At 43.9% G+C, this 25474-nt stretch overlaps 2 protein-coding genes across 2 annotated transcripts; both read right to left on the bottom strand.

Annotated features, from left to right (window-relative positions):
* Positions 1–19: 19 nt before the first annotated feature.
* On the bottom strand, positions 20–11067 carry LOC136675655 (GTP-binding protein 4-like). Its single transcript, XM_066652340.1, has 16 exons — positions 10916–11067; positions 8503–8673; positions 8171–8274; positions 7912–8048; positions 7730–7830; positions 7008–7100; positions 6303–6494; positions 5993–6058; positions 5784–5873; positions 5479–5589; positions 3266–3395; positions 3054–3154; positions 2712–2909; positions 1885–1950; positions 1656–1796; positions 20–585 (listed from the first exon to the last, which is right to left on the bottom strand). Exons 1-16 carry the CDS (start codon positions 10961–10963, stop codon positions 433–435), a joined length of 1902 nt encoding a protein of 633 aa, XP_066508437.1. The 5' UTR covers positions 10964–11067; the 3' UTR covers positions 20–432.
* A 1736-nt stretch (positions 11068–12803) lies between these two features.
* On the bottom strand, positions 12804–25471 carry LOC136676103 (solute carrier organic anion transporter family member 5A1-like). Its single transcript, XM_066652961.1, has 10 exons — positions 24838–25471; positions 22218–22661; positions 20855–20987; positions 18954–19156; positions 18676–18840; positions 18364–18562; positions 17090–17249; positions 16667–16902; positions 16357–16421; positions 12804–15738 (listed from the first exon to the last, which is right to left on the bottom strand). The coding sequence occupies exons 1-10, from the start codon at positions 25211–25213 to the stop codon at positions 15284–15286; spliced, it is 2436 nt and encodes an 811-aa protein (XP_066509058.1). The 5' UTR covers positions 25214–25471; the 3' UTR covers positions 12804–15283.
* Positions 25472–25474: the final 3 nt, after the last annotated feature.

A 25474-nucleotide genomic window follows, 5' to 3' on the forward strand; every position in this document is an offset into this window, starting at 1 on the left:
AAAAATGGCAGCTAAAGCATTTTGTATTTTGATTTTATTTTCATTTCAATTTAGCAGTTGGCTGTGCTTCGTATTGAACGGCTGCAAAACCGAGGAGCCCTTAAATCGAGTTTTACTCAAGATTTAGAGTCAGTAATTTCACTGTGATATTCCTGTTGTCGACCAGCATGAGCACACACCAGAGTCAACTTAGAAATACTGAAGATGGCACAGACAACTGCATTTTATCAGTGTACTCATTACACAACTACATCACCTCTCCTCATTACTGTCCATTCCTTTCGCTCCATCAACCAACATCAATAAGGCAATGCAAATACAAGTATATATCTGCCTCATTACATCACTTACACTGAAGGGCCACACTGAATCCAGGACTACACCGAGTATGAGATAAGTCAGGGACATTGATCAGTTTATAAAGAAGTGTGTTTATCGTCGACTGGTGCTGCCAGACTTCCTCTTTCCTGCGAGGAGGTGTTTGGGTCTCAGGTTGAAAATGTGCCTGTCCGATTCGCCCTTCCTCCCCTCTTTGTTCATCCCCTTCTGAGACGACTTCATCATCATCTTCACCTTCTTCATCATCTGGAGAGGGAGAGTGGGAGAAGAAAATTTAAGAACTTATGACAGAGGCAGAGCGATTATCTTCTCTGTTGTATACCAGATAATTCAGGTCCAGTATAAGTTTACTGCTGAGTGACAGAATGCTGGTCTACACTTTAGTCCAGTTCAGAGGTTTTGGGATGTAAGTAATTATATTTGGTCAGTAAGCATCCACTTTTTTTTTTAAGCAACACACTCCAAAGGGAACACTGAAAAACGTCCATAAACTTTTAACCAAAAATTTCAAGCTTCTATAAAATGTCAGATTTTTCACACTACGACCAATCAGAGACAGTCACGGCCTAAGGGTTAGCGGACCAGACTTGGTACTGGAAGGTTGCTGGTCGGATCTCCACGACCGGTGGGAACATCCATGGCTGAACCCCCAAAAACGATCCCGAGTGCTGAGAACCGCTGCTCTGGGGTGTGTTCACTGCCACGCGGGGTTAAATTCAGAGGTTAGATGTCACTGTACGGCTGTATAATGATCATAAAGCATGTCATTAACAAACCCCCTACCCCACTGTTTACCAGTACTGTCTGCATGGATGAGCTTTTGGCATTAATTTTAGCTTTGACTGCAACACACACGGTTTCTGCATTAACTGGAAACTCCAGTTTACAGTGGGGAAAAAAAATATCCTAAACTGTCCATAAAAGACAAGTACAGTTAGATACATGCTGCATAACAGCTGTTAGAAAATTCCAAGTGAAACAATGTCAGTGCCCCCTGCTGGACATAAACTGATACTGTTCTACTTGAATTAGTTTCAGTTTTAATGTTACAATTTCACCGGCCCATTTAAACTCAGCATTTTCACAGATTAATCTTCTGGATGGAGGCTTTAAAGTCCAAATGTAGTTTAAAACCCACAGTGCCAGGTCCCTAAATGACCCGCATTCATTTGAACTGTGCTTAATACCTCTGAGGACATGAACCAACAAAATAAACAACAGGTCCATTTAGATTTCAGACTGACTTTAACCAGTGATAATGATGTATTTTTGGTAACAGCCCAAAGAAGTGTACAGAAAAGAGACAGTGGCAGGACCTTTGCATCTCTGACTCCTGACTGGTCTCGTGGAGTTCTCGAAGCACTCTGGCTGCGAGTGCGAGAAGTGGGTGGAGCAGAAGCCTCCCTCTTCCTCTTTCTGACCAATGACCGTGAGCGGGCCTGCTGGACATAATGACTCTGTACAGAGAACAGGGCAAGGGTTAAAATATTACACATACACACACACACAAGCACTTAGAAAAAGACAACACAAATGATATCTTACGTTATCTTTTTCTGACATGTCCAAACCGAGATCCCCCATCTCCTTCTCCAATGTGGACCTCTCCACCTGCACCCAACAACAGCAAAATTTAACATGACACACAGTAACCACTCAGACACAAGCACAGCACATCAACAGCCAATCAATTCCTTTCACTGGTTTTTCATCTGAGTCAAAGGCATGTTTTAGACCAGCAGCCCCCCAACACAGGTTCCACCAATTGGTCTTTCCAGTCTGCATTTAAAATTAAAATTGAATTTTTTGTATTCTATGACTATTGATGTAAGATGAAAATCCCTTTATGAATCTTCAAATACTTCATTTTAAGTAAATGCCCTCCCTGTTTAAACAATAAAATAGAGCCTCTTGAAAAATCAAGAAGAGATTCCATTTCCGAAACTCTGGATATTAAACCCAAGCACGAAATGTCACTGCTGTCAGGCGCCACTTAGTCATAGCAAAGACCGTCAGCCTCTTTCCACCAATGTGAACCCGTTAACAAAATTTTGGTGCGTTTCTACCAAAATAAATTGGTTCCTGAATCAGAAAAGTTTGTCCTCAGCAGGAACCAGAGAGTAGGAGGTTCTTCCGTGCGAATGGTGATGGTGTGCATGGGCGTGTGGAGTTAAAGAAGCTCCAGAAAAAGGACAGAACCTCAAAGAGGGTGGGGAGAGGGGGGGCCATCTTACTCATCTAAAGTGAGGCCCATTGTGCTCTCTCTAGGACTCCTGGATTTAGGCTGGGTTTGAATTAGGAATGAATCAGTGATCAGTGGACGTTCCTAATGTTAACTCGGACCCAGAGAAGGCCAGTTCTATTAGACAGACCTTTTTGGCTGTTCTGGGTAATCTGGGTCCATGAACATTTTTCTCCTTTGACTCCAGGATCTTCAGCTTCCTCTTCTCTCGGATCTGTCCGGCCAGCTTACGGATCTCCTGCATCTCCTCATCCTCACTCTCTTCATCAGAGTCGTACTCTCCCGCCTTCTCACGGAGCTCCTCCTCCTTTTCCAGTTCGCCCAATCGCTGCAGAAAGAGATCACATACAAAGCACACTATTCAGAAATGCTCAGATTAAGCGAAGGACTGCTGTCACTCCTCAGCTCTCCCTTCCAAGCAGTTCAGATATTATAGAATTAAATGATCTGCAAGGACTTAGACTGCTCTTACCTTCATGATGTCAGGGTCAATGTAGTCTGCAATGTTGTGTCCTTCCCAGACCTCAGGAATCTTATCAGTCTTTTCTTCAGCATTCATTAGATCCCAGTATTCTATACACAGTTATTTACTGTTATAAAAAGTACTATTTCTTGTTATCTGACTTAAAATGAAACCACATAAGAAGCTGATAGGGGTGTGTGTGTCTGTGTGTGTGGATTTACTCTGTAGGTCAAGCGTATAATCGTCTCCAAGCTCTACTTCCAGATCTCTCTCCAGTTTGCGCTTGGGAGTGTCAACTTCCATCGTCTTCCTGCGAAGTCCTGCCCCCTCCGGGATGAATGGAGGTCTTTCCTAAAACACAGTTACATCAGGAAGCTTTAGCTTGAATACAAACAGCAAGATTCAAGTTATTAAAATGCCAAAGAATAATGATCATCATTTTTTCTGCTTAATCCCTATCAGGGTCGCGGTGGCAACAGAGCGAGTAAAGAAGCCCAAGCTCCTCTGTACCCCACAACATCCATCAGCTCCTTCTGGGGGATCACTATCTGGCAGATATAATCCTTCCATCATGTCCTGGGTCTAACCCGGGGCCACCTTCTGGGTGGAATGTACCTGGTGTACCTCCAGTAAGAAGCGTCCAGGAGGCATCAACGGATTTCTGAACCACCTGAACACAAAGGAGTAGCGACTCTACTCTGAGTTCCTCCCTAATCACTGAGCTCCTCACCCGTTTATGGAGAGTACGCCCAACAACCTTTTGGCCGTGCTCTCGTTCTTTCAGTCATTACCCACTCTCGCTTGTGGTCACGAAGACTGACTGCCAAGTTAAATCTTTGCTTCACGGCTCAGCTCTCTCTTCACCAGGACAGTCCGGTACAGCGGCCACATCACTGCAGACGCTGCACCCAACCTACATTCAATCCCTTTTACACACACTCATGAACAAGACCCAGAGACTCCTTCATTTAGGGTAGGTTCTCACCCCCCACCTGAAGGGAGCATGCCACCTTTTTCCAGGAGATTTTTTTCAAGACCATTTCTTACATTCCTCTAGGGCTGCAACAACTAATCGATTAAATCGATTAAAATCGAGTGTTTAAATAGTTTGCAACTAATTTAATAATCGATTAGTTGGGTCTAAGTTATTATACACATAGGTACAGTTGCTACACATGAACTCTGGATGAAGGGCTTGAAAAAAGGCGGTCACAGCAGAGGATAATGTTAGCACAAGCGCAGAGAAAAATGCAAGTCCTCAAAAGTATGGGAGCACTTTACATTAACGCCTTCAAGGAACAGCGTTAGGTGCAAAATGTGCACAGCTGATCTCACATGGCACGGCAGCACAACATCACTGCATGAGCACCTGAAAATGAAGCCTGTTGGAGCTATGTGAGAAAGAGATTAAGTATAGTAAATTAATTCTACTTTTTCCTCTCACTCAATGTTACTAGAGCCTGCTAGAGTAGTTAAACATTTGTTTTTCTTAGTACATTGATATTACACTCGCGTTTAGCGAACAAGCCTTAGCATCCCCCCCAAGCTAACGTTAGCGCCAAGTTCTATTTTTTTTCCTCTCACTCAGTGTCACTAGAGCCTGCTCCACCTGTTCCACCTTAAATGTGGCGGCAGTTACATTCAGAGTTTAAAAAAAATTAAAAATCCAAACATTTTTTAAATAATATATTTAAAGTCTTTTTCAAGGTCTTTTCTGACTGGCGCTGCGTGTTAGTGTTTGAGCATCACAGCCAAGTGTATATTACATTACATACACTGTGTTAAATATTGATAAATATAAAATTAATGTAACGGTTGGGTTAATTCTTCATGTAAACACTAATTTTTAATAATGGCAGGTTGTGTGTTCCTTATACAATTACAACATTATTTCTCTAAAATCTTAAATATCTTAACCATATCTGATCATATGTGTTAGTTGAATTTCCCTTTTATTCTCAGCACATGGCAGCATCACCCAATATCCATTTATGTCATTTCAATTTTAGTAGTTATTAACTTAAAAAAGATGTATGTTCATATCTACACTTTCTCTCTCCCCTCAGATAAACAGCCCAGCATTGCTGCCTATGTTTTGAAGAAGATCTGCACACCACAGCAAGCAGCTGTTCTTACTGATGGTGTCCTGTATATGCTAGTAACAGACAGGAAACCAAATTTGGCTTGTCTTCCTTTTTATCCGATTAATAATCGGTTAATCGAAAAAAATAATCGACAGATTAATCAATTATCAAAATAATCATTAGTTGCAGCCCTACATTCCTCCCACTGAACAGTCAGACGTTTGTGTTTCATCTGGTCCTCTGACCTTCACCAACGCTTTACTGTACACTAGTTTTTGTCTCATTTCACAGTTGAAGTTCATTCACTTGTCCTGGTTCATATTAAAAGGTGTGCATGTGTTTCTTTGTACCTTCTCATCTCTTTTGGTAGGAACAGCGAGGTGGAGTCTGTTCAAAATGTCATGGACTTTCTTGCCCTTCATCTTGGTGTCGACACGGTGAGATAGCAGACTATCACATGCCTGAAAAATTAGCAGAAGCAGCATTAAATGTTAATTCAAACACTTCATTTTGAACATATTTAACTGCCTTAAAACCAATATCAGCCACAAATGCAGCATTTGCTCCGATTTGCAAAAGCCATAAAGAAACAATTTGAATTTTCTTGCTCTAAAATTAAATTTCTACCTGAATGCCTGCCAGAGACAGATCTCACCTGTGTTTTGACTTGCATCACTCCCTCTTCTGTAAGAGTGCTTGTCTCGATCACTGGAATTCCCTCAGACAAGAGATCCGCAAATATCTTCTACACAGACACACACACACATTTGACTTATGATTAAAAAGACAGATTTGCTCATTTCGCTGGGTTTAAAAAGTAAGATATTTCAGTCTGACAAGGTTTAAGCAGAATGTTAAACCCACCTGGTTCTCCTCTGACAGCTCACTGACTTTCTTCACATCACATTTATTGGCCACGACGATCAGAGGCTACAATCATGGGTCAAAAGGCAACAAACAATAGTGTTGGTGAACTCCTATATTCCCAATTCCAGAATAATTTTCTTTTTAACTAGTGAACCTTTCATTTGTCAGGTGTTGGTGTATTAAAAAGGGAAATAACACACTGTAGATGTGTGTTCCATTTTGTTTGTATATGAGAGAGAGAGAGAGAGAGAGAGAGGTAAACTAACTGTCTATGTTGTACCCACTTTGTGTGTGTGTGTGTGTATACCTTGTTGGTGAATAATGGTCTGATGTTGTTAAACAGCTCCAGCTGCTGTGAGAGTGTGTATCCACACTGTTCTGAGGGGTCCATCACATACAAGACAGCTGCTCTAAGATGAGCCAGAGCTGTGATCGCCTGCATTTCTATAGTGTTCCTCTCCTCCAGAGGATGGTCCAGAATACCAGGGGTGTCCACTACCTACACACACACAGACACACGTAATGAAGTCATCCAACTTTTCTTCAGAAATGAAGGCTACTGACCAGGAGTGTGTTCCTCTACTACAGTCTCTACTCTCTATGGAAAGATTTATAGTAGATAATGAAACACTGCTGTTAATGTTTGACGTCGTTCATAAACAAAACAAAAATTTGTGAGGTCGGATGCTGCTGTTGCATCATTAGTTCTGGACGATAAACACCACTCCAACTTCTCCCAAATGCATTGAGAGTTTTTTCACATGAGAGAACAGTAGAGAGCACGTCTCTGGGGGGGGGGGGGCAGTACAAGCACCAATTTAATTTGATGTTTTCTACAGAGAGATTGTACACACACCATTTCTACAAGGAGTGCAGCTTTCTGCAGCTGAACACACCAAGTATAAATGCGTCTATAAACGTTTTGACCCATTTTATCACAGTGCTTGTCCTGCAGATTGTCTGCATGTGCAAGATGTGTCATAGAACCGCTATGAAGGAGTATCACACTCACCTGCCAGCGCAGATATTTGTAGTCCATGTGTCCCACAAACAGAGACTTGGTCGTGAAGGCGTAGGGCTGCACCTCCACGTCTGCTCTGGTCACCTACGCACACAAGACATTTTCATAATATTTCATGAAAGCAGCAGCAGAATATCGACTCTGCCTTTTTGCTTTTCCACTAGGCAAATCTTGTTCTTGATACGTGGAACGGTGCTCGCTGCCTGTTTGAAGCGAGCAGAGCAGACACTAAACGACGCGTAAACTTCGCAGAGCGCTGATTGGCCAGAAAGACTCGTCAATTATAACAAAATCCAGGCGTCCAGCACAAACTCGCCTTCTGTAGTATCTACAAGCAACAGCAGAGATCACATCTGGTTTTATTCGACTCAACAGTTTTGCAGGGGAGCTGTGTGAGTGGAAAAGCGCGCTGTGCCGCACTGAGCAGATACGATGCAGTGTCCATAGCGTGTCGCTTAGTGAAAAACTAGTAAAACCTCTGGAGACAGTATAGGAGACAGATGAACGAGGAGGGGTAGTCTTTTTTTTTTTCTTTTGCTGCTGTGAGGACAGTAGTTCCCCAGAATTGTATGCGCTGCCTTTAAACAATAAAGCTGATTTTTCTGGTAGGAACTGTGGGACGGATATTAAATTAAAGGTATATTGCATTTGAAAGCTTTGGTTCATTTTTTATTTTCTGGTGAACTTCGTGGTCAATCAGTTTTATCACACACCTTGTTGATGAAGCTGGATTTGCCAACGTTGGGGTATCCACAGAGCAGCAGAGTTCTGGTGTTCGGGTCAATGGTGGGCAGACGAGAGAGATGTTGTCGAACTGAAAATCATAAAACACTGCAGCTCAGTACTTATTTCTCATCTCTACATATTTTCTGGGCTATTCTTAGAGACTGTTTACCTTGTTCCAGATACTCCAGACTCTGTTTCTGTCTCTTTAAGATGGTGCACATTCGGCCGAGTGCGGCTCTCTTCAGCTGTTTACAGCGATATAATGAGTCCCCATACTTCATCAGACGCACATAGTCTTTAGCCACACTGCACAAACACACACACACACACACAATTATGTATGTACAACACTAATTCACACAGACTAATTCAGGATGGATTTGCTACAATAGTCAGACATCTCCCCTCAAACGTGACAGAACCCTTACTTGTCAATTAGGTTCTTGGCAATGTTGATCTGACCCAGGGCCAACTTGTAATGGTCTTTATCGTACAATACGTTCATCAGGTCAGCGTAGAAGGGGTGGATATCCTAAAAGAGAGGAGGAAGTAGGGGGAGTAACAAAGGAGTGTCAGAAAGAAGGAGAAATATGACAATACTAAACCAAAAACCAACCAGTCACACCAGCTTTTACATTTTCATTGAGTGTTAAACGACAGTCGTCTGTAGTTTCCTGTGTATAACGTGTGCTCCATTTCTGTTCTATAAAAGCACAACGGTTGAAGAAACACCAGAGTAAAGGATGTGAAGGAGACTCACATCAAGTTTGGGGAAGTCGGTGAGAATCTGCGTGAGACGATCATGGTAGTTCTGCTGTGTGAACTTGACCTTGCGCATGTAGAAATGCCTGATGCGGTGAATCTGGTAGTGTTTGTGTATCACTGTGGGGGTCTTCCTCTGGGTTTTAGACAGAGTCAGGTCAATGAAGTCCTGAAAAAAATAGGAGAACAAAAAAAAATCCCAATAAATACATTAGATACTTACACTGGATTTCATTCAACATCCTACTCACAACTTTGTGGCACAGACAGGAGACAATGCCAGAAAATCAATAACTTTCTCAGCGATTCAGCAGCTAATAACTTTGACTAAGTATTAATCTAATAATAAGAAAAGGCCGGCTCTCGTGATTGCCTTGAGACTGTGGGTCATAATTATCCAACATTTTCTCGTTACGATTTACGGAAAATGATCAGCTACAAGATTAAAGACACCGAGAAAGGCACAGATCGTCTGGTTGCTATTAGAGAGGAGCCCAATCTTATATCGGGTCTGATAATGACATCATTCACTTATTGGACATCAGGTGGACAGGGCGGATCCAAATTCTTACTCCAGAACATAAACAGAGAGAAACTAATAGAATGAGATGTTTTGCGTTTTCATGTCTTTGAGAGTATTTTGGACAACGCTGCTGGTGTAAATGCTGACCAAAATCCCCTACACTTGTGTATATATTTGTGCTGTGCAGTCTATTTCAGCCTCATTATGGACCTTTAAACACAACTATCAACAATAATTAAAATAAAGTAAAACGAGCTGCTGAATTACAAATCTGTATCGTATCAGCAGTTGGGTGTATCCGTGTTTCTGAATTAGATCTGAACTGAAAAAATGTGGAGCGGTACATCACTGGTTGCTATGGCACCCGTAGAGGGTTGGGATGTAAAAGACAGCAAGTTAGTCATCAGCCTGTGAAGCTGATGTGTTGGAAGCAGGAAAAATGTGCAAGCACAGTGTTGATGTCCAGAGACATCTCAAAAATAGTAACTTTACCTGAGAGGGAATAAAATCTTTTAATGAAAGTCAATGTAAAATACTTTCAATTAAATTGAGACTTTTTATCGGTCGATTCATCATGAAATATGTGCACACGATGTGAAGAACAGCTGCCGTGTTCAAATGTTGTTGTAAAAAGTAAAAACCGACAAAAACAGATGCGTTTTCCTTTGGAAAGCGATGATCATGATCTGAGCCGTTTTAAAAAAAAAACAAAAACTCAGTATTTGTCAGAGAAGGTCCACAATGGCAGGTGTTGTGGGGTGTTCCTGGTACACAGTGGTTTGCAGCTAAACGAAAATGGTCCAAATCAGGACAAGCGTTGAACCGTTGACAGGCTCATGTCTGTCCAAAACACACTCATCCATGTGGTGAGCGAAGGCCTGCCGGGTCTAATTCCAGAGAAGAGTTACAGTGTCACACGCTGCTGAAACCGTCAGGGTCGGCTCTAAAGAGTAGTACACACTGCATGACAGCGAGCTGAGAATGGGGCTGTGTCTCCTCCCGTGACACTGATGCCTGTTTAAAGGCTGCATTTCCTTGGTCCACTTTTGACAGGTAATATTCACAGTGATAACATACCATACGACCTGCCATTTGAGATCCTGATCATCACGGCTCGACTCTTGTCCTTTTTCCTCACACACATTTCATCTGTTTACTTGCTGGTTAGAATATCCCAACCATCAAAATATCCCACTGTACTTTACCCATTCATGGTTTAGATAGATATACAGACAGAGATCACTTTATTCACCCCTGAGGGGAAACTGTGTTATAGCAGCGCAGTAGAGAAAAGACTGGAGCAGGGAATAATATACAGATGTTACATAGTGGTAAAATAATACAATAAAGTATTAAAAACAACACTACAGTAATCTTGTGTTTGATCTGGGATTATATTAAAATGTTGAACCATTCAGAGGCGAACAAACCCTGTGCTCTGTAAATGACAACACAGACCTCCACATTCAATGCTCACATTTAACACCAGGTGGTCTTAGTTATAAAAGGCAAATTAGACATGATAGACAAGATAAGTCTTAAGTCATTATGTTTATAATTATTAAACATTTATGATAAACATATAACAGCTGAGGACAAATCTCCTCAAACAAGTCCTCTGGGTTTAAACGATCCAGCTAACTCATTTCTGTTGTTCTGAGAAACAGCCTCCACGACTTATTTAAAGAAAATAATTTAAATCCATGTTTTAAAGCCTCAGTGTGCGCCTGTAGCTGCATTAGCTCTTTAACTCGGTACAGGGTCGCACACGTGTCCCGCGAGACACCGGTTCAGCCGTGAACTCTCACTAAAAACACCTCACTAACGCTTTAAACACCGAGCACGGGACACACCGGGGTCTCGCCTAGCGTGTGGTGCACAAGCCTACCTTGGCGGTGGGGACCACCGTAATCTTTTTGAAGTTGTACAGCGCCATCCTCGAACGCAGCTGAGCCTCGAGCGCACACCGCCGGAAAAGGAGCGAATCCACATGGGCAGCAGCGTCAGCAGCGCATGCGCAGACACACGATTCAACAGCGAGCTTTCTACGGCTTTTATTCACAGCGCCCCCTGGTGGCCACGTACGTTCCATATTGGTTCACTCTTTACTCAGCATACTTTGTTAGCCCGTTTTCACCCTATGTTTGGTACAAGGTCGTGGCCCTGTCTCACCCACAGCGTCTTAGCACCTGCTTTTATCCCCTCCACAATCACTGACCACCTCCTGCTCCCTCTCACATGTTCATCACTAATATTTACCTCCATTTTGCTATAACTCACCATCTCTGTCAGTTCACTTTTACTTCTGTTCTGTGTTGTATTTTGCCCCTAAGAGGATTGGTTAGTTAGTCTTGCTTCCTAGGTTAGTCTAGGTTAGAGTCTTGCTTCCTTTGTTCCTAAGGTCTCTTCCTTGTGCGCTGAGGGTGTTTTCCTTTGCCACAGTCGCCCCTGGCTCGCTCATAGGAGGCTTGGACCCATATCTCTGTAAAGCTGCTCTGTGATGACTTCTGTCATGAAAGCACTATATGAATCAAATTTGAGGGTCATGACCCCATTAGACAACCATACAGAGCAGGGTGGTATATGTTGCATGTTGTATGTGTAGGTAATGTGTGTATGGATGTGTGTGAATGTGTGTATGTGTACGTATGCACAGTGTATTTTCACATTCTCTTTTTTTTCTGTTTATATCTGTCTTTCTTTGTATTTTTTGTGAGAGAACATCCATGGTTGGGAATTGGAGCGTCTGCCAAATGCTTTAAATGTAAATTGGCATATTCTTAGTGTAGTGTCACAGACACACAGCTGCAGGGTCCTGGAGGTTGTGGGTTCGAGTCCCGCTCCGGGTGACTGTCTGTGAGGAGTGTGGTGTGTTCTCCCTGTGTCTGCGTGGGTTTCCTCTGGGTGACTGTCTGTGAGGAGTGTGGTGTGTTCTCTCTGTGGTTGCATGGGTTTCCTCCGGGTGACTGTTTGTGAGGAGTGTGGTGTGTTCTCCCTGTGTCTGCGTGGGTTTCCTCCGGGTGACTGTCTGTGAGAAGTGTGGTGTGTTCTCTCTGTGGTTGCATGGGTTTCCTCCGGGTGACTGTTTGTGAGGAGTGTGGTGTGTTCTCCCTGTGTCTGCGTGGGTTTCCTCCGGGTGACTGTCTGTGAGGAGTGTGGTGTGTTCTCTCTGTGGTTGCATGGGTTTCCTCCGGGTGACTGTCTGTGAGGAGTGTGGTGTGTTCTCACTGTGTCTGCATGGGTTTCCTCCGGGTGACTGTCTGTGAGAAGTGTGGTGTGTTCTGCCTGTGTCCACGTGGGTTTACTCCGGGTGACTGTCTGTGAGGAGTGTGATGTGTTCTCCCTGTGTCCGCGTGGGTTTCCTCTGGGTGACTGTCTGTGAGGAATGTGGTGTGTTCTCTCTGTGTCTGTGTGGGTTTCCTCCAGGTGACTGTCTGTGAGGAGTGTGGTGTGTTCTCTCTGTGTCTGCGTGGGTTTCCTCCGGGTGACTGTCTGTGAGGAGTGTGGTGTGCTCTCCCTGTGTCTGTTTGGGTTTCCTCCGGCTGCTGCGGTTTCCTCCCACGCTCCAAAAACACACGTTGGTAGGTGGATTGGAGACTCAAAAGTGTCCGTAGGTGTGAGTGTGTGTGCCCTGTACTCAGGGTAAGGGTCACAGACAATGAATGAATGAATGCATCCACCAACTCTCTGAGAAAAGACTTTTAAAAATATCACATGCAAAATGGTGTGTTTTAATCAAAATATGTTTTATTTTGATGTTAAAACACAGAGTTGCAATATCGGAATTAACAAAAAAGTGCTTAAACACTTGGAAACAATACTTCATCCTTCTGTAGGAATTCTTTTTCTCCAGTGTAACACAGCTCCTCAGTGCAGATCAGCAGTCGTCACTGCTCCTTTTTCCCCTCTCTAAATCCATTTGGTCTCTCACTTGCTGTTTCAGTTTGGACGGGATGTGTTGGGTTTAATTTGTCTCTGTTTGGAAAGAGGGGAAATTTGCATAGTAGAGCGGTTACAGCTAGAGTTCCAGTCCATTCCTCCTTTCTGCTGTCCATTATTCCTGATACTGATAGGAACAGATCAACTAATCCATCAGTTAATCAGGTGACCAGTCAGCTGTGTAAAAGAGGAGTGTGTGTGTGTGTCTTATCACACTCTAGAGTCACCCCACATACAGGAGACAGTACATATGAAGCTTTGCAAAAACTGTCAGAATAATACTTCAGACAGAACCAAACATGTGTTTGTGTTTGTGTTTGTGTTAAGACGAAAAAGGAAAGTATAGTACTGGTTTATGACTGAGGGCATGTATATATCCCTACTGTCAGAACAAAACATTGGGGCTCTGGGGTCCTGTAGCGTTCTAAGTATTGTTCCTAGTAGCAGGAGATCATCTGTTTAATCCCTGGTGGTGCCTTGAGTCCCAGAGAGAACTTAATTTTCGTTGGCTTCGTTCTCTGAGTGGGTGGGCTGCCCCCCCCCCCTTATACACAACTGGGGATAATATAAAAAAAAAAAGAACAAAACACTATGATTCTCACTGATTTGACATGTTTTGTAAACAATAGCCACCCTCGATATCAGTGGTTCCCAAAAATTGAGGGTGCATCATGGCTAATAAATACTGAGTGATCACTGGAGTGATTAGGAAAACCGACCTTGTATCTATACTCACTATCCGTTTTATCAGATCCTCTGACCGCAAAGGAGCACTTTATAGTTCTACAGTTACAGACTGTTGTCCAGCAGTTTCCCTGCGTACTTTCTCATGCCCATTTCACCCTGTTCTTCAGTGGTCAGGACCCCCACAGGACCATCACAGAGCAGATATGATTTGGGTGGTGGGCCGTTCTCAGCGCTGCTGTGATGTGGTGGTGGTGATGTGGCACCATCCGGTTGTAAAAAAGTGCTATACAAATACATGTGATTTGACGTGTATTAGTGTTGTGCTGGTGTGAGTGGATCAGACACAGCAGTGCTGCTGGAGTTTTTAAACCCCTCAGTGTCTGGACTGAGAACAGTCCACCGACCAAAAACATCCAGCCGACAGCGTCCTGTGTCACTGATGAAGGACTAGAGGACGAGCGACACACACTGTGCAGCGACAGATGAGCTACTGTCTCTGACTCTACATCTACAAGGTGGACCAACGAGGGAGGAGTGTCTCACAGAGTGGACAGAGAGTGGACACAGGGTTTAAAAACTCCAGCAGCACTGCTGTGTCTGATCCACTCTACACCAGCACCACACACACTAACACACCACCACCACGTCAGTGTCACTGCAGCGCTGAGAATGATCCACCACCACATCACACCTGCTCTGTGGGGGTCCTGAGCGCTGAGGAACAGGGGGAAAGGAGTGTTAATAAAGTATGCAGAACAACCGGTGGACTACAGTCTGCAATTGTAGAACTACAAAGTGCTTCTGTGTGGTCAGTGGAGTTGAGAGAATGGACAATGGTTCTAGACATGTGTGTATGTGTGTGTGTCGGAGTATGTGGCTTGAAAATATTTTTATCTACAAAAGGGTGGCACTGCAGTAAAAAAATAAGGAACCACTGTTTCATGATGAAAAGGCTGATTTTCAGAATTCATAAACACTAACTCAGTGTAAAGGATGTTTTTGTTTATCCTGAAAACTCAGCTTGATTTCAGGGCAAAAAGCAATAATTCCTGCAATGACATAAAAACAAAATCAGTCAGGGTTTACACAAAGCCAGAGGGCTCATTTCTGCTGATGCAAGGTTTGTGTTTGTCAGTGAAAAAAGAAGGAGGAGGAGATACTGGCCTCATGGAAGAGAAGAGCAAGTGTGTGTGTGTGTGTGTGTGTGTGTGGGTGATGAAAATAAGAGAGGTACTCGTCCTACTGAGGTATGAGTCCAGGATTTTCTGAGCCCAGTGCATGAGTATAGGCCAGAGTTCACAGATTTAACAGAAACAAACAAACAAACAAACAACCTTCGAGAATGTTCCAGAATGTTCTCTTCCCATTCGCCCCACTTCAGTGTTCACCAGAACATTGTGGAACACTGCTTACAGCAGAATAATGTTTTTGGGTTGTATTTGTTTGTTTGTTTTTTGTTTATTGTTTCTTTAGTGAACTTTGGCCCTGAGTCTGAAGAAAAGGCACCTGCAACAGTTCTTAGGAGGAACGCTTCACATCTGGACCGAGGAGAGAGCTGGAAACTTACATGACCTTCAAGTGTGTGTGTGTGTGTGTGTGTGTGTGTGTACACTCAGGTGTGTGTTCTCTTTCATATAACCACTTTCTCTAGGGATCTAATGGGTGGAGTTATTGCTTTCAGGCTGTTTCCAGAACAGCTGTTCCCACGGCTGAGTGCGTTCCCGCCCGCAGACGGAGGGGTGTGGCTATGCTCGTGGAGGCGGGGCAAGAACACGGGGCAGGAGCGTGTGCGTGCGTGACCTTTCTGCCCCCCCGCGTGGCAGATCAGCTGACTGACAGTGTCCAGTGGAGAGACTGGTCGAGTGTGAGAGTGTGTCTGCTCCTCACGCCGCTTCAATGACAGCCACGTCAGGAAGATAAACAGGAAGCCCAGAAACTTCAGACTCGCAGCCAGTCCAAAGTATACAAAGCGAAGGGAAGTGACATCATACTCCCAACAGGAGCCATGAACCCCACAGTCCTGCTGCCACAGCATACAGGTGGTGTCTATCACCGCACCAAAGTAGATAGGAGTCGGAATATATGCTGGAAATCAGGAAAAACCTTTGTTTAGTTTCAACTGTTCTCTTATAAATTGTGCCAGGTCTGTGATAACTAGTAATATATTGGGTATATTAGATTTGGATTGTGCATGTTCTGGTTCACTTTCACTCGCTCACTTTTTCATGGACTCTGATTTGGTAAAATGGGCTAGGAACTGCCCAGTAGGTGGCGTTAGTAGTCCACCTACCAACGTGTCTTTGAAATAAAAACAATAGTCACTAACAAAAGCGAAGCAGTAACACAAAATATGTAGTATTACAAATGATAATGCATGTAAATTAGAATACATACATGGCTTATAGAATATTCATATGAATATATTTAAATATTATTAGAAATGTATAATGTAAAATGTATGGCACATGTCTGCTATTTTGGCCTGATTTGTTCATGTATGCGGAGGTGATGCTAGCTGCTGTGGGACCCCGTGACATCATCGGGTTCTCTGTCTACAGCCTCTCAGTAATATGCCTCATGAGGACAGACACTGCCGATTTTAACAGCTGCCTACGGAGTCACTACCTTCTTAGGCAGCTCACTAGGTTTTGGTGCAAACACAAGCTGTCACATACACACACATATATACTTAATGCTACATACCGAGAATCCTTTGGAGAACAAACTGCATTCCCAGAGCAAAAGGTCTCTCCTGCTCCTCAACAGACCTAGAGACAGACAGCCACAGAGAGAAGGAAACTTGAGAAATAAAAACAAATAAAAACATCCACATTTGCATGTGAAGTGTATAAGAGCAAGACAAGGCAAGAAAATGTACGAGAGTGGGGGAGAGAAAGAGATGAGAGAAAGAAGACATTTACTGTGTTACTATCCTACAGATATACGGCGTTACTATCCTAATATTACTATCCTACTAATATTTCTTATGCACTGACAGACAGAGGAAGGGTACCTGAGTGTGACAATGATAGCGGAGGGCTGGGCGCAGGTGGTGATGAGTGTGACAATGAAGAGAAAGATAAGGAAGGTGATGAGCGTCCCACAGGTCCTCTCACACTTCCCCGCGACAGCAAAGCCGTTTTCGTTCAGGTATGTTTTCACAATGACCACCTGCAGTTCGTGGTTACCTCCAGAGGGAGTTATCACCTGTCTGCTCTGGACACACGCACAGTCCGAATAATTACGGACCTGAGGAGGAAAAATAAAACCACACAAAAACACTTTAATCTCCTTGAAGAATGTAACTTTCCATGTTTGTACATGTATCAGGATTTTAGTTTGGAGCATTTCTATTGGCCCATTTTGACAGAGTATAGATTGAAATAAAAAAGAGGGGTGAAATTGAAAGATAAATAGAGAGAAAGTGTGTTCTCACTCCTGAGCTGTTGTTGGAGACGCTGCTACAGCCGGCGAGGCAGGGGTTAAAATACGTGATTCCATCAGATCCACACACAGGAGCATACTCATGTATCTTGCACCCACAGTTTACATTACACCCTCCAGTTAGGTTGCGATGGGAGAGAGACAGTGTAGGACTAGAGAGAGAGGGGGGGGGGGGAGAGAGAGAGAGAGAGAGAGAGAGAGAGAAGGGTGGGTAGAGGGCGTGGGAGACAGCAAAGGTAGAGGGTAGACAGAGGAAGGGAGTGGGAGGGAGGTGGTTGGGGTGCAAAAAAGGTTTGGTGAGAAGTGGGAACAGAGAAGGGATCGAGGGAAGGAGGGAAAGAGTGAGAGAAGGTAAGAAAAAGGGGTGGTAAAAAGAAGGGGCAGAAAGAGAGAGAAGGGGATGCAAGAAAGTGAGAGAGAGAGAGAGAGCACACTCAATTATTTCCTAGGGTTAATACCACACACAACAATGAAGCAGAGCAGAAACCCACAAACACATTTCACCCAGGACCCACATATGACCGACCCACACACCTTTTCCGAGAACTGAAGTTGAATCCACAAAACCTCATAAATGCAGTAAGATAAACCCACTATGTAGAAGGCTGTATACTGGTGCTTTTCCACTGCATGGTTGTGCCCATGTTCAGCTCCATGCCGTCCAAATGACATGACTGTAAAATGGTATAATCCCGTGGGAGTTATGAAAGCAGTCATATATATCTCTTGCACATGGGCTTAAAGGCACCTGCCAGTAACTTTTACAGAAGTGTAGTCTAGAACCTCTGCAACTCCCTGTGTTGTAATAGGCTGAGGCGGGACAGATCATGTAGGCTGTGTTCAATAATCCAGCTTCTAAAATCCGGATTATTCACTTAGAAATAGTGTTCGCAGATTTATTTTATCTTCTATTTCCTACTCAGTGTCATCCACTTTATATATAAATAAATAAATATAAAGGGTGGCACAGTGGTGCAGCAGGTAGTGTCTCTGTCACAGCTCCAGTGAATGTGTGAGCGAGTGTGATTCTGGGTAGGCTTCGGACCCACCGCTGCCCTGAACTGAATAAGGGTTACGTGCACAGTGCAATCTGGTGCACAGCTCTTTGGGTGCTTCCCTCTTGAGCATGGTTTTTTCTCAGAAGCGCAGTCTGAAACACTGCTTGTTTGTCTTATATGCCTTAGCCTTTGATTTTTCATACACATTAAGTATGATGATGCAATATTACCTGGTGATTTGGGGAATGATATGGTGGTGTATAATTACCCTGTGGTGTAGGGAATGTTGATTCCCCCCAGGTTGATGCTCTCACAGCCGACGATGAACAGCGTGGAGAAACACAGCAGAGAGACTCCGCTGCAGATCATGGCCAGCTTCGCAGACTCTCTCGCCCCCAGCTTCAGCTTCTTAATGATATAACCTCCCAACACTATCCCCACTCCAGCACTCGGCACTATTATCAACCCTGCAGCAGAAGGAGAGAGAGGCAGAGAGAGCAGGACGAGGGAGAGGTGATCAGTGAGACAGAGACAATCAGAGAAAAGGAAAGAGAATAATAACAGAGAATCTTCCCTTTACCTGTGTAGATACTGGCGCTGGAGGCGGGAACTCCAAACTGAGACTCAATGAACTTGGGGATGAAGGTGATGAAGGCAGTGACGATGGCACACTCCGCGGTGTATGACAAACTCACAAACAGAAACGTCACGTTGCTCAGGATCTGCAGGGCCGCCTTTGGTAAATCTGAGAGAGAGAGAGAGAGAGAGAGAGAGAGAGAGAGAAAGTGAGGAAGTGAAATATGTTCATGCTGAAGCTTTGGTTTGGGCTGAATTTTAGATATTCAGAAATATTTTAACCTTTGATGTCTTTGCCGAAGCCCATGGAGGAGGACACTGCTTTACTCTTGGCCTTTACCACGTCGTCATCTCTGGTCATGTCCTCCACCCTCTTTTTCTTTCCTCTGTTCTTCTTGTGGCGAGGGGGCAGTTTCTTTGGGAACGCAAACATTGGGAAGATCACCAAGAGCATTGCAACAGCACAAAGCAGAAAACCACTCCACCTGAGAGAGAAGGGGATGGACAAAGAGACAGAGAGAGAGAGAGTAAAATCAAACAGAAATAAAGGCAACAGAGAACACAAGAAACCCGTTATACCACAGAGATCCATAGAGAAACAGAGGAGAACAGACAGAGATGATTCATATTAAAGGATGGGTGCAAACTTTTAACTTTGCATGGCATTGGCTCGACTTGGTTTGGCACGGCTCGGCACGGCTCAACGTGTTTTTCCCTGGTCAGTTTCACTGGTGACATCATGAAACCACAACAACGCAGACGTTCCATTCCCCAGTTCTCACAGGAGCATTTGAACCTCTACAAAAGACCACGGCATGGTTTTATGAGTTGCCATTGTGAGTTGGATAAATAAAATGTGATGTCTCACACAGCGAGTTTGTGCTGAAGCTCTGCATTTTTTGGTGATTGCCAGGTCTCTCTGGCCAATCTGCACTCTGCAGGGTTTACATGTCACATTTAGTACCTACTTGGCTCATTATGCTCATTTTATGCTCATTATGAAGAAAAGGGTCATAATACAATAAAACAACATTAAACTAAGATAATGAAATTGTTTCATTATCAAAGTTTTACAAGGTCAAAAATACTGATATTTATGAGTTAAGTTCCCAGCAAGGACTGAGACCCCCAGCCTCTAGGCAAAACAGGGAAGTGGCATTTACTCTAATTCTGAATATTGTTCATAGTGCTGTGGAAAAAACAAGCCGATGTCAGTTACATTTATTTTTTTTTAATAACCTAATACATGTTCAGAGTTTGTGTGGCATGGGCATCGAAGTAAATCAGTGAACAACATGTGGGTCACTTGAAAAAAGTCCACATGTTCGTAGCTTGTTAACATGAAGTTAACCCCAAAGAAAAATCACCACTGGACTCAGCAATGGAACTGAAAAGATGAGCTATACTTTGTAGCTGGTACGACTTGAAAATTAGAACAGGAAGAACGTGTTTGTGTTGTGGCCTCTGAGTGTACCCGGTTTTAAACACTCTAACAGAGACATACTAACTTGTGATTGGTGGTACAGAAGTTAACAACGCTGTGCTATGGCTCTGTTGTGGTCAGGGCTCGGTGTTTGTGAACTTTGTTCTTCTGAGCCACTGTGCCAGAATAATTAAAGTTTTCTTTTCTAACACTCAACTCACAAATAAATGAGGCAGAAAGCATGTGTGCGTTAATAGTAAAGACTGTGTGCATTGTTTTTATGAGTACGCTATATCTATTTAAATATTTGAGTAAAGGGGATAATGACAAGAAGTGCACCCCTGTGGAAAGAAGAAGTAAATTACAACTGTGTATGTGCTCTCAGAAATAAAGGTACAGTACAGGTACATTACTGTCACTAAAGCTACAAACAGTGTAGTGTATCTTTAAAGGTACAGCAGTGGTGTTAGAGTCCAGTTGTGTTCCCTAAAGGTTCATTACATTCTCTTCTCCAGAAGGAGAGGGGGATCTCTGTAATCTTTCATTACACAACTGTGGAGAATAAAAGAACACAATAAAAGTCCTGGAGAGGAAACGGAGCGAATGAACTCAACATGACTTTAACATCCACAGTTAATATAGAGTATGTTTCAATTCTGTTCCCTAGTTAAAGGTACAGTATAAGTTCCCCTGAGGGTATCACCACAGAGACAGCTTTTCTGACAGTGCGTGTGGGTGGTGGTTCCTGTGTGTGTCTCACCAATTTCCTACAAATCGTGGGTCATTCTGATCAATGTTGACTGCAGTGTTTGGGTCGACGTAAAACCCGATCAGAACTCCACCCAGCAGGTACCCAGCAGCAGGACCTAAAGCTCCCATCATATACATGATCGCTAAGGAGACACAGACACACACACACACACACACCTATATCAAATCTCATACATATAGCAGGTAGCAGGTGATAACTGTATTATTGTTTATAATATGCACATTCTGCATAGAGAACACTTTTTAAACATAGTGTAAGTAACAACTGAACTGTAATTCAAACCCAGAGACATGTCAGTGTCATAAAGAGGAGCTTTGGATGGTTTATTTATAATAATTTCACACTGAATATCACACTGAAAATCAGCACAGAACGGACAATCCGTGCCGAAATGCTGCTGACTGACAGAAACAAGCTCTCAGCTGAGATTGGAATCTAGCGTCTGGGCTGAAATTAAGCAGTGACCACTGAGAGGGAAGAGGAGGGGTATGATGAGGGTGATGATGATGATGAATGCTCTTTGAAAGTCGAGCACCGGTAATCCCTCATCCTGAACGAAGCTCTGAAGCTTTCCACTCAGTTAAGTAACAGATAACACAGCGTACGGGACACTGTAACACAATTAGGCCACGCAGCCATTTTATACCAAACGAGACGGAGACGACCGAGTCTGATTAGTTTTAATGTTTCAAAGAGCTCAGACATTCAGCTGTGTTTTATGAGCAGTGGTATTCAGCCATGATCTAAATAAATAAATAAATAAGCAACTCTATATTCTCCTCAAACCAGTGTCTCACTCTGTATTGTTTCTTCATCATCACTGCAGTGTGTTTAAGGCCAGGAGTCTAAGTCAGAGACAGATTAAATGAAACACCTTCTGCTGCAGTGGTTTTGCTGCATGAGATTTTTAAGAATAAACTTCACAATCTTCCACGACTGATCCTTGTGATAGATCATTAGTCTCTAGTCACCGACTAGATTTAACCCATAAAATACGTCGCCCGTGGTGACACGTGTGTCGCAAACCCGTTCTAAGGTCTGAAAAGTTCCTTACACTGCTTTATCCCTCACTTTAACTCACGACGTCCTTACATGAAACTTACTGAAAGGTCCGGGTGCAGTCAAATGACCGTGTGTGAGTTTGTGAGAGTGTGACGTCATTTACAGAGTGAGGGTGTATTGGTGAGGACAGAGGCCACAGAAAAGCTTACGATAAAAGCAAATTTGTGTTTCTAAAAGGTAATTATATTTCTCATAATTTAGCTTCAGGGTTAGTCTGGGCTGTTATGGGTTAAAATGTCTGATACTGTTTACTTTTGGACAGGTATTGTAGATATTTGCTCATACTGACCGAGGTAGAGCGAGGCGTTTTCCTTCTTGACGTTGTCGTCCAGGTAGGTGGGGCCGAGGGTGTAGATGGGAGTGGAGCCCATTCCTACCAGGATCTGTGCGCAGATAAACAGCGCAACGTATAAAGTGTGCTCAGAGTCGTCCTGGTCGTGAGGACATGCCTCTGGGGCGCCCCGCCGGCTGCTGTTAGCACTGGGTGCAGAGCAGAGCCCCTCCCCACGCCCCGTGGTGTTGACCGGCTCCAACTGATAGGGCGGAGAGATGAAGTGAGGGAGGGAGAACAGAGCCGCACCCACCGCGATAAACACTCCTCCAATGGCGAGCCAGCGTGGCCTCTGGCCCCGCCCACCAAAGTAACTGATGAACATCACCACCAGGAGGCTCCCGACGTCGGAACAGCTGACCAGCAGACCGGACTCGGAGCTCCGCAGGTTGTAGCGCTTTTCTACAATCAACATAAACACATAAAAACATAGCAGCACTCAGTCAGTGTCCCTCTGAGAACTACACACGGTAGAACTGCTCTAATTACTATTAAATTACCATCAACAGTATTTTAGACAGGATTTAAGACTTCAGAAACTGTAAGGTCATTACACACCAATGCTGCATACGAACCTGTGCTTTATTTACTATAGAGTGCACCATGTTGAGCACTACTCTGCCATTTTTTGTAGTGTCTGAAAACACCGTGGATATTTTTCAGTGCACTCAAACAATCCCACAATGCACCGCAAAACGTAAACTCTTAAAAATAAAGTTGCTACAAAGATTGCTGTGTGCGATGCCAGAGAGGAACCACTTTTCTATAAAGAACTGTGTTTGTTGAAGAGATGTGAGTGTAATGTACCTTTTAATGGTTTTATAAGCCATCACTTGATCTTAAAGTTCTTTACCCACTTAATTGTATCAGCAGAAATGGCTCTTTTGTGGCATCGCTCAAAGATCAGTTTATAGCACCTTTATTTTTACAAGTGAACCCTGTCAGAAATAAAGGAACATCACTTTCCATGCTACAGACGGTGCAGTGTACCTTTAAAGGTACAGACGGTGCAGTGTACCTTTAAAGGTACAGACGGTGCAGTGTACCTTTAAAGGTACAGACGGTGCAGTGTACCTTTAAAGGTACAGACGGTGTAGTGTATCTTTAAAGGTACAAATGACATCAACACACCTTTAACATCCACAGTTAATATAGAGTAAGGTACAGTGCTGTTCCTAATTAAAGGTACGGTATATATTCTCTTGATGGTACCACCACAGTGTACAACAAAATAAGATGTCTTAGTTTAGCCGGTTAACGTAAGCCTCAAGCCAAAGGTGTCCACAGACAGCTGAAGGACAGTCGTCAAATCTGTGCTTCAAACCCCACTCCAGTCTTTGGCTCTGGCCCTAAACACTCATCTCTGTTCATCATTAAATTAAATATTTAAGAATTATTACAAAGAGATAACAATTTGCCATTTCATTAAAAGTGGTTTAAATGTAAATATAAGCTGACAGTACTGGTTCAAGGTACAGTACTGTCCAGTCCAAGGACATTGACAATCCTCAAATTTGGGCTTAGGTTTTGTGTGTAACACTTCCCCTTGTCTCAGCCACAGATGCTCCGCCCACAAGCTGACGGAGAGTCTGATACTTTAATGCTGCATTCAAGCACATGTCCGAGGTCCAACTGTTCCCCTGACTCGTTTTTTTTTTGTTTTCTCAAGATGCCGTGTTGATTTGAGACTTTCTATGACGCAGAACAACATTTGTGTGTCTTGTAGATGTTTAAAATTGACATCATACTTAGAATTAATTGCAAATTGTACGTTATTTTATATTTTACAGCTGATGGACTGTTAGACTGGGTTTAAAACAGTGTTATTAAGTCACAACTATGTCAGTTCGCTCTGTAGTGCCTCCTGGAGGTAAACACCACCACCTGGAGGCAGTATCAGTGCACTAACCTGGCCAGAGTTCTGCCAGCTGCGTTCTGATTGGCTCTGTGTACATGCGCGCATATGCACTTCCGTGTGTGCCGTGTTGTACTGGCTCTGGTATTGGTCCAACGTGCTCCTTTCTACACATCAGGCCAAAATTGCAGACTGTGATTGGTCCTTGTGCGCGTCAGTCAGATTTATTTAGGTGGGTCTTAGGCCACTCCCCCTAGAGACTAGACGTCTGGTTGCCTCTGTTTGGTCTAATTCTGTTATAAGTGAAACATTCCTGTTTAAAAGGTGTTGAGACGTTGTTTTGAATAATAAAAGACTAAGATGAATTTCAGCTTGTGATTTGAAACTTGATCTAGAATTGATCTTTCAGCCCTAGGCCTCCTTCTTTGGGCTGTGTCCTGTATAAGCCCTAAACACTGAGTGAAGTCAGCACTGTGTGGATACTGATTATAACCTCTCTAAAATCCTGCACTGAAATGGCCGCACTCTGGAGCAGCTGCACATGAGCACTGTGCCTCTCTGCAGTGGTGGAGCAATGCTTATGGCACTGGGTTTGTGATTCAGAACTAAACGTCCAACACAGACTCCTGTTCCCAGTAAAGGTCCATGTGGCTGAATGCCATCAAATCCTCACAGCAATGTTCTAGAAACTTTTCACCGAGTTGTGGAGCAGTGTCCGCTTACCTATGGTGGTGATGACGCTGCTCAGGTAGCCGGAGACCATGAGCGACTGGATGAAGGTGAGGTAACACATGTAGAACAAGAAGCACCGCGAGTCCGTGAACAGCGCGCGGACAAAGCGCCGGAGGAGGAGCTGCACGCGGAGGACAGCCGGGCCGCGCGCCTCCGGGGCGCGGAACAGGGGTCTCCGCGGTGGCTCCCCGGGTCCATCCGGGTCTCGAGGCTCCGCAGGGTGCTGGGGCTCCGGGGTCGCGCGCGCGCTCGCGTTCAGCGCCGGGAGGCTCTTTGACTTCTGGGCCTCGCTCGCGCCCGCGCTGCACAGAGACGGAGTGGCCGCCTCGGGCTCGCGCTCCCCGTCCGCACGCGCCCAGGAGGCCATTCTTACACCGGGACTGCGGAGATCGGTACAGGACGGAGCTCGTGCACGCGCATCAAGCCCGTGAAGAACACTGTAATAATGACCTCAAGACTGAATAATATTCTTAAAAATTTTGTCGATATTTCGCGAGGCTCTTTTACACGTTTCTCCGCAGATTCCAGTTCTTTTTGATCAGCTCTGGGCCCGACCCGTGTCTTTTATCTCATTGCATTATTTCAGGATTCTGACTGGCATCAAAACACCGGATTATCTCCGGACACA

This window comes from Hoplias malabaricus, chromosome X1, assembly GCF_029633855.1.
Source record: "Hoplias malabaricus isolate fHopMal1 chromosome X1, fHopMal1.hap1, whole genome shotgun sequence".
Classification (NCBI taxonomy): Eukaryota; Metazoa; Chordata; class Actinopteri; order Characiformes; family Erythrinidae; genus Hoplias; species Hoplias malabaricus.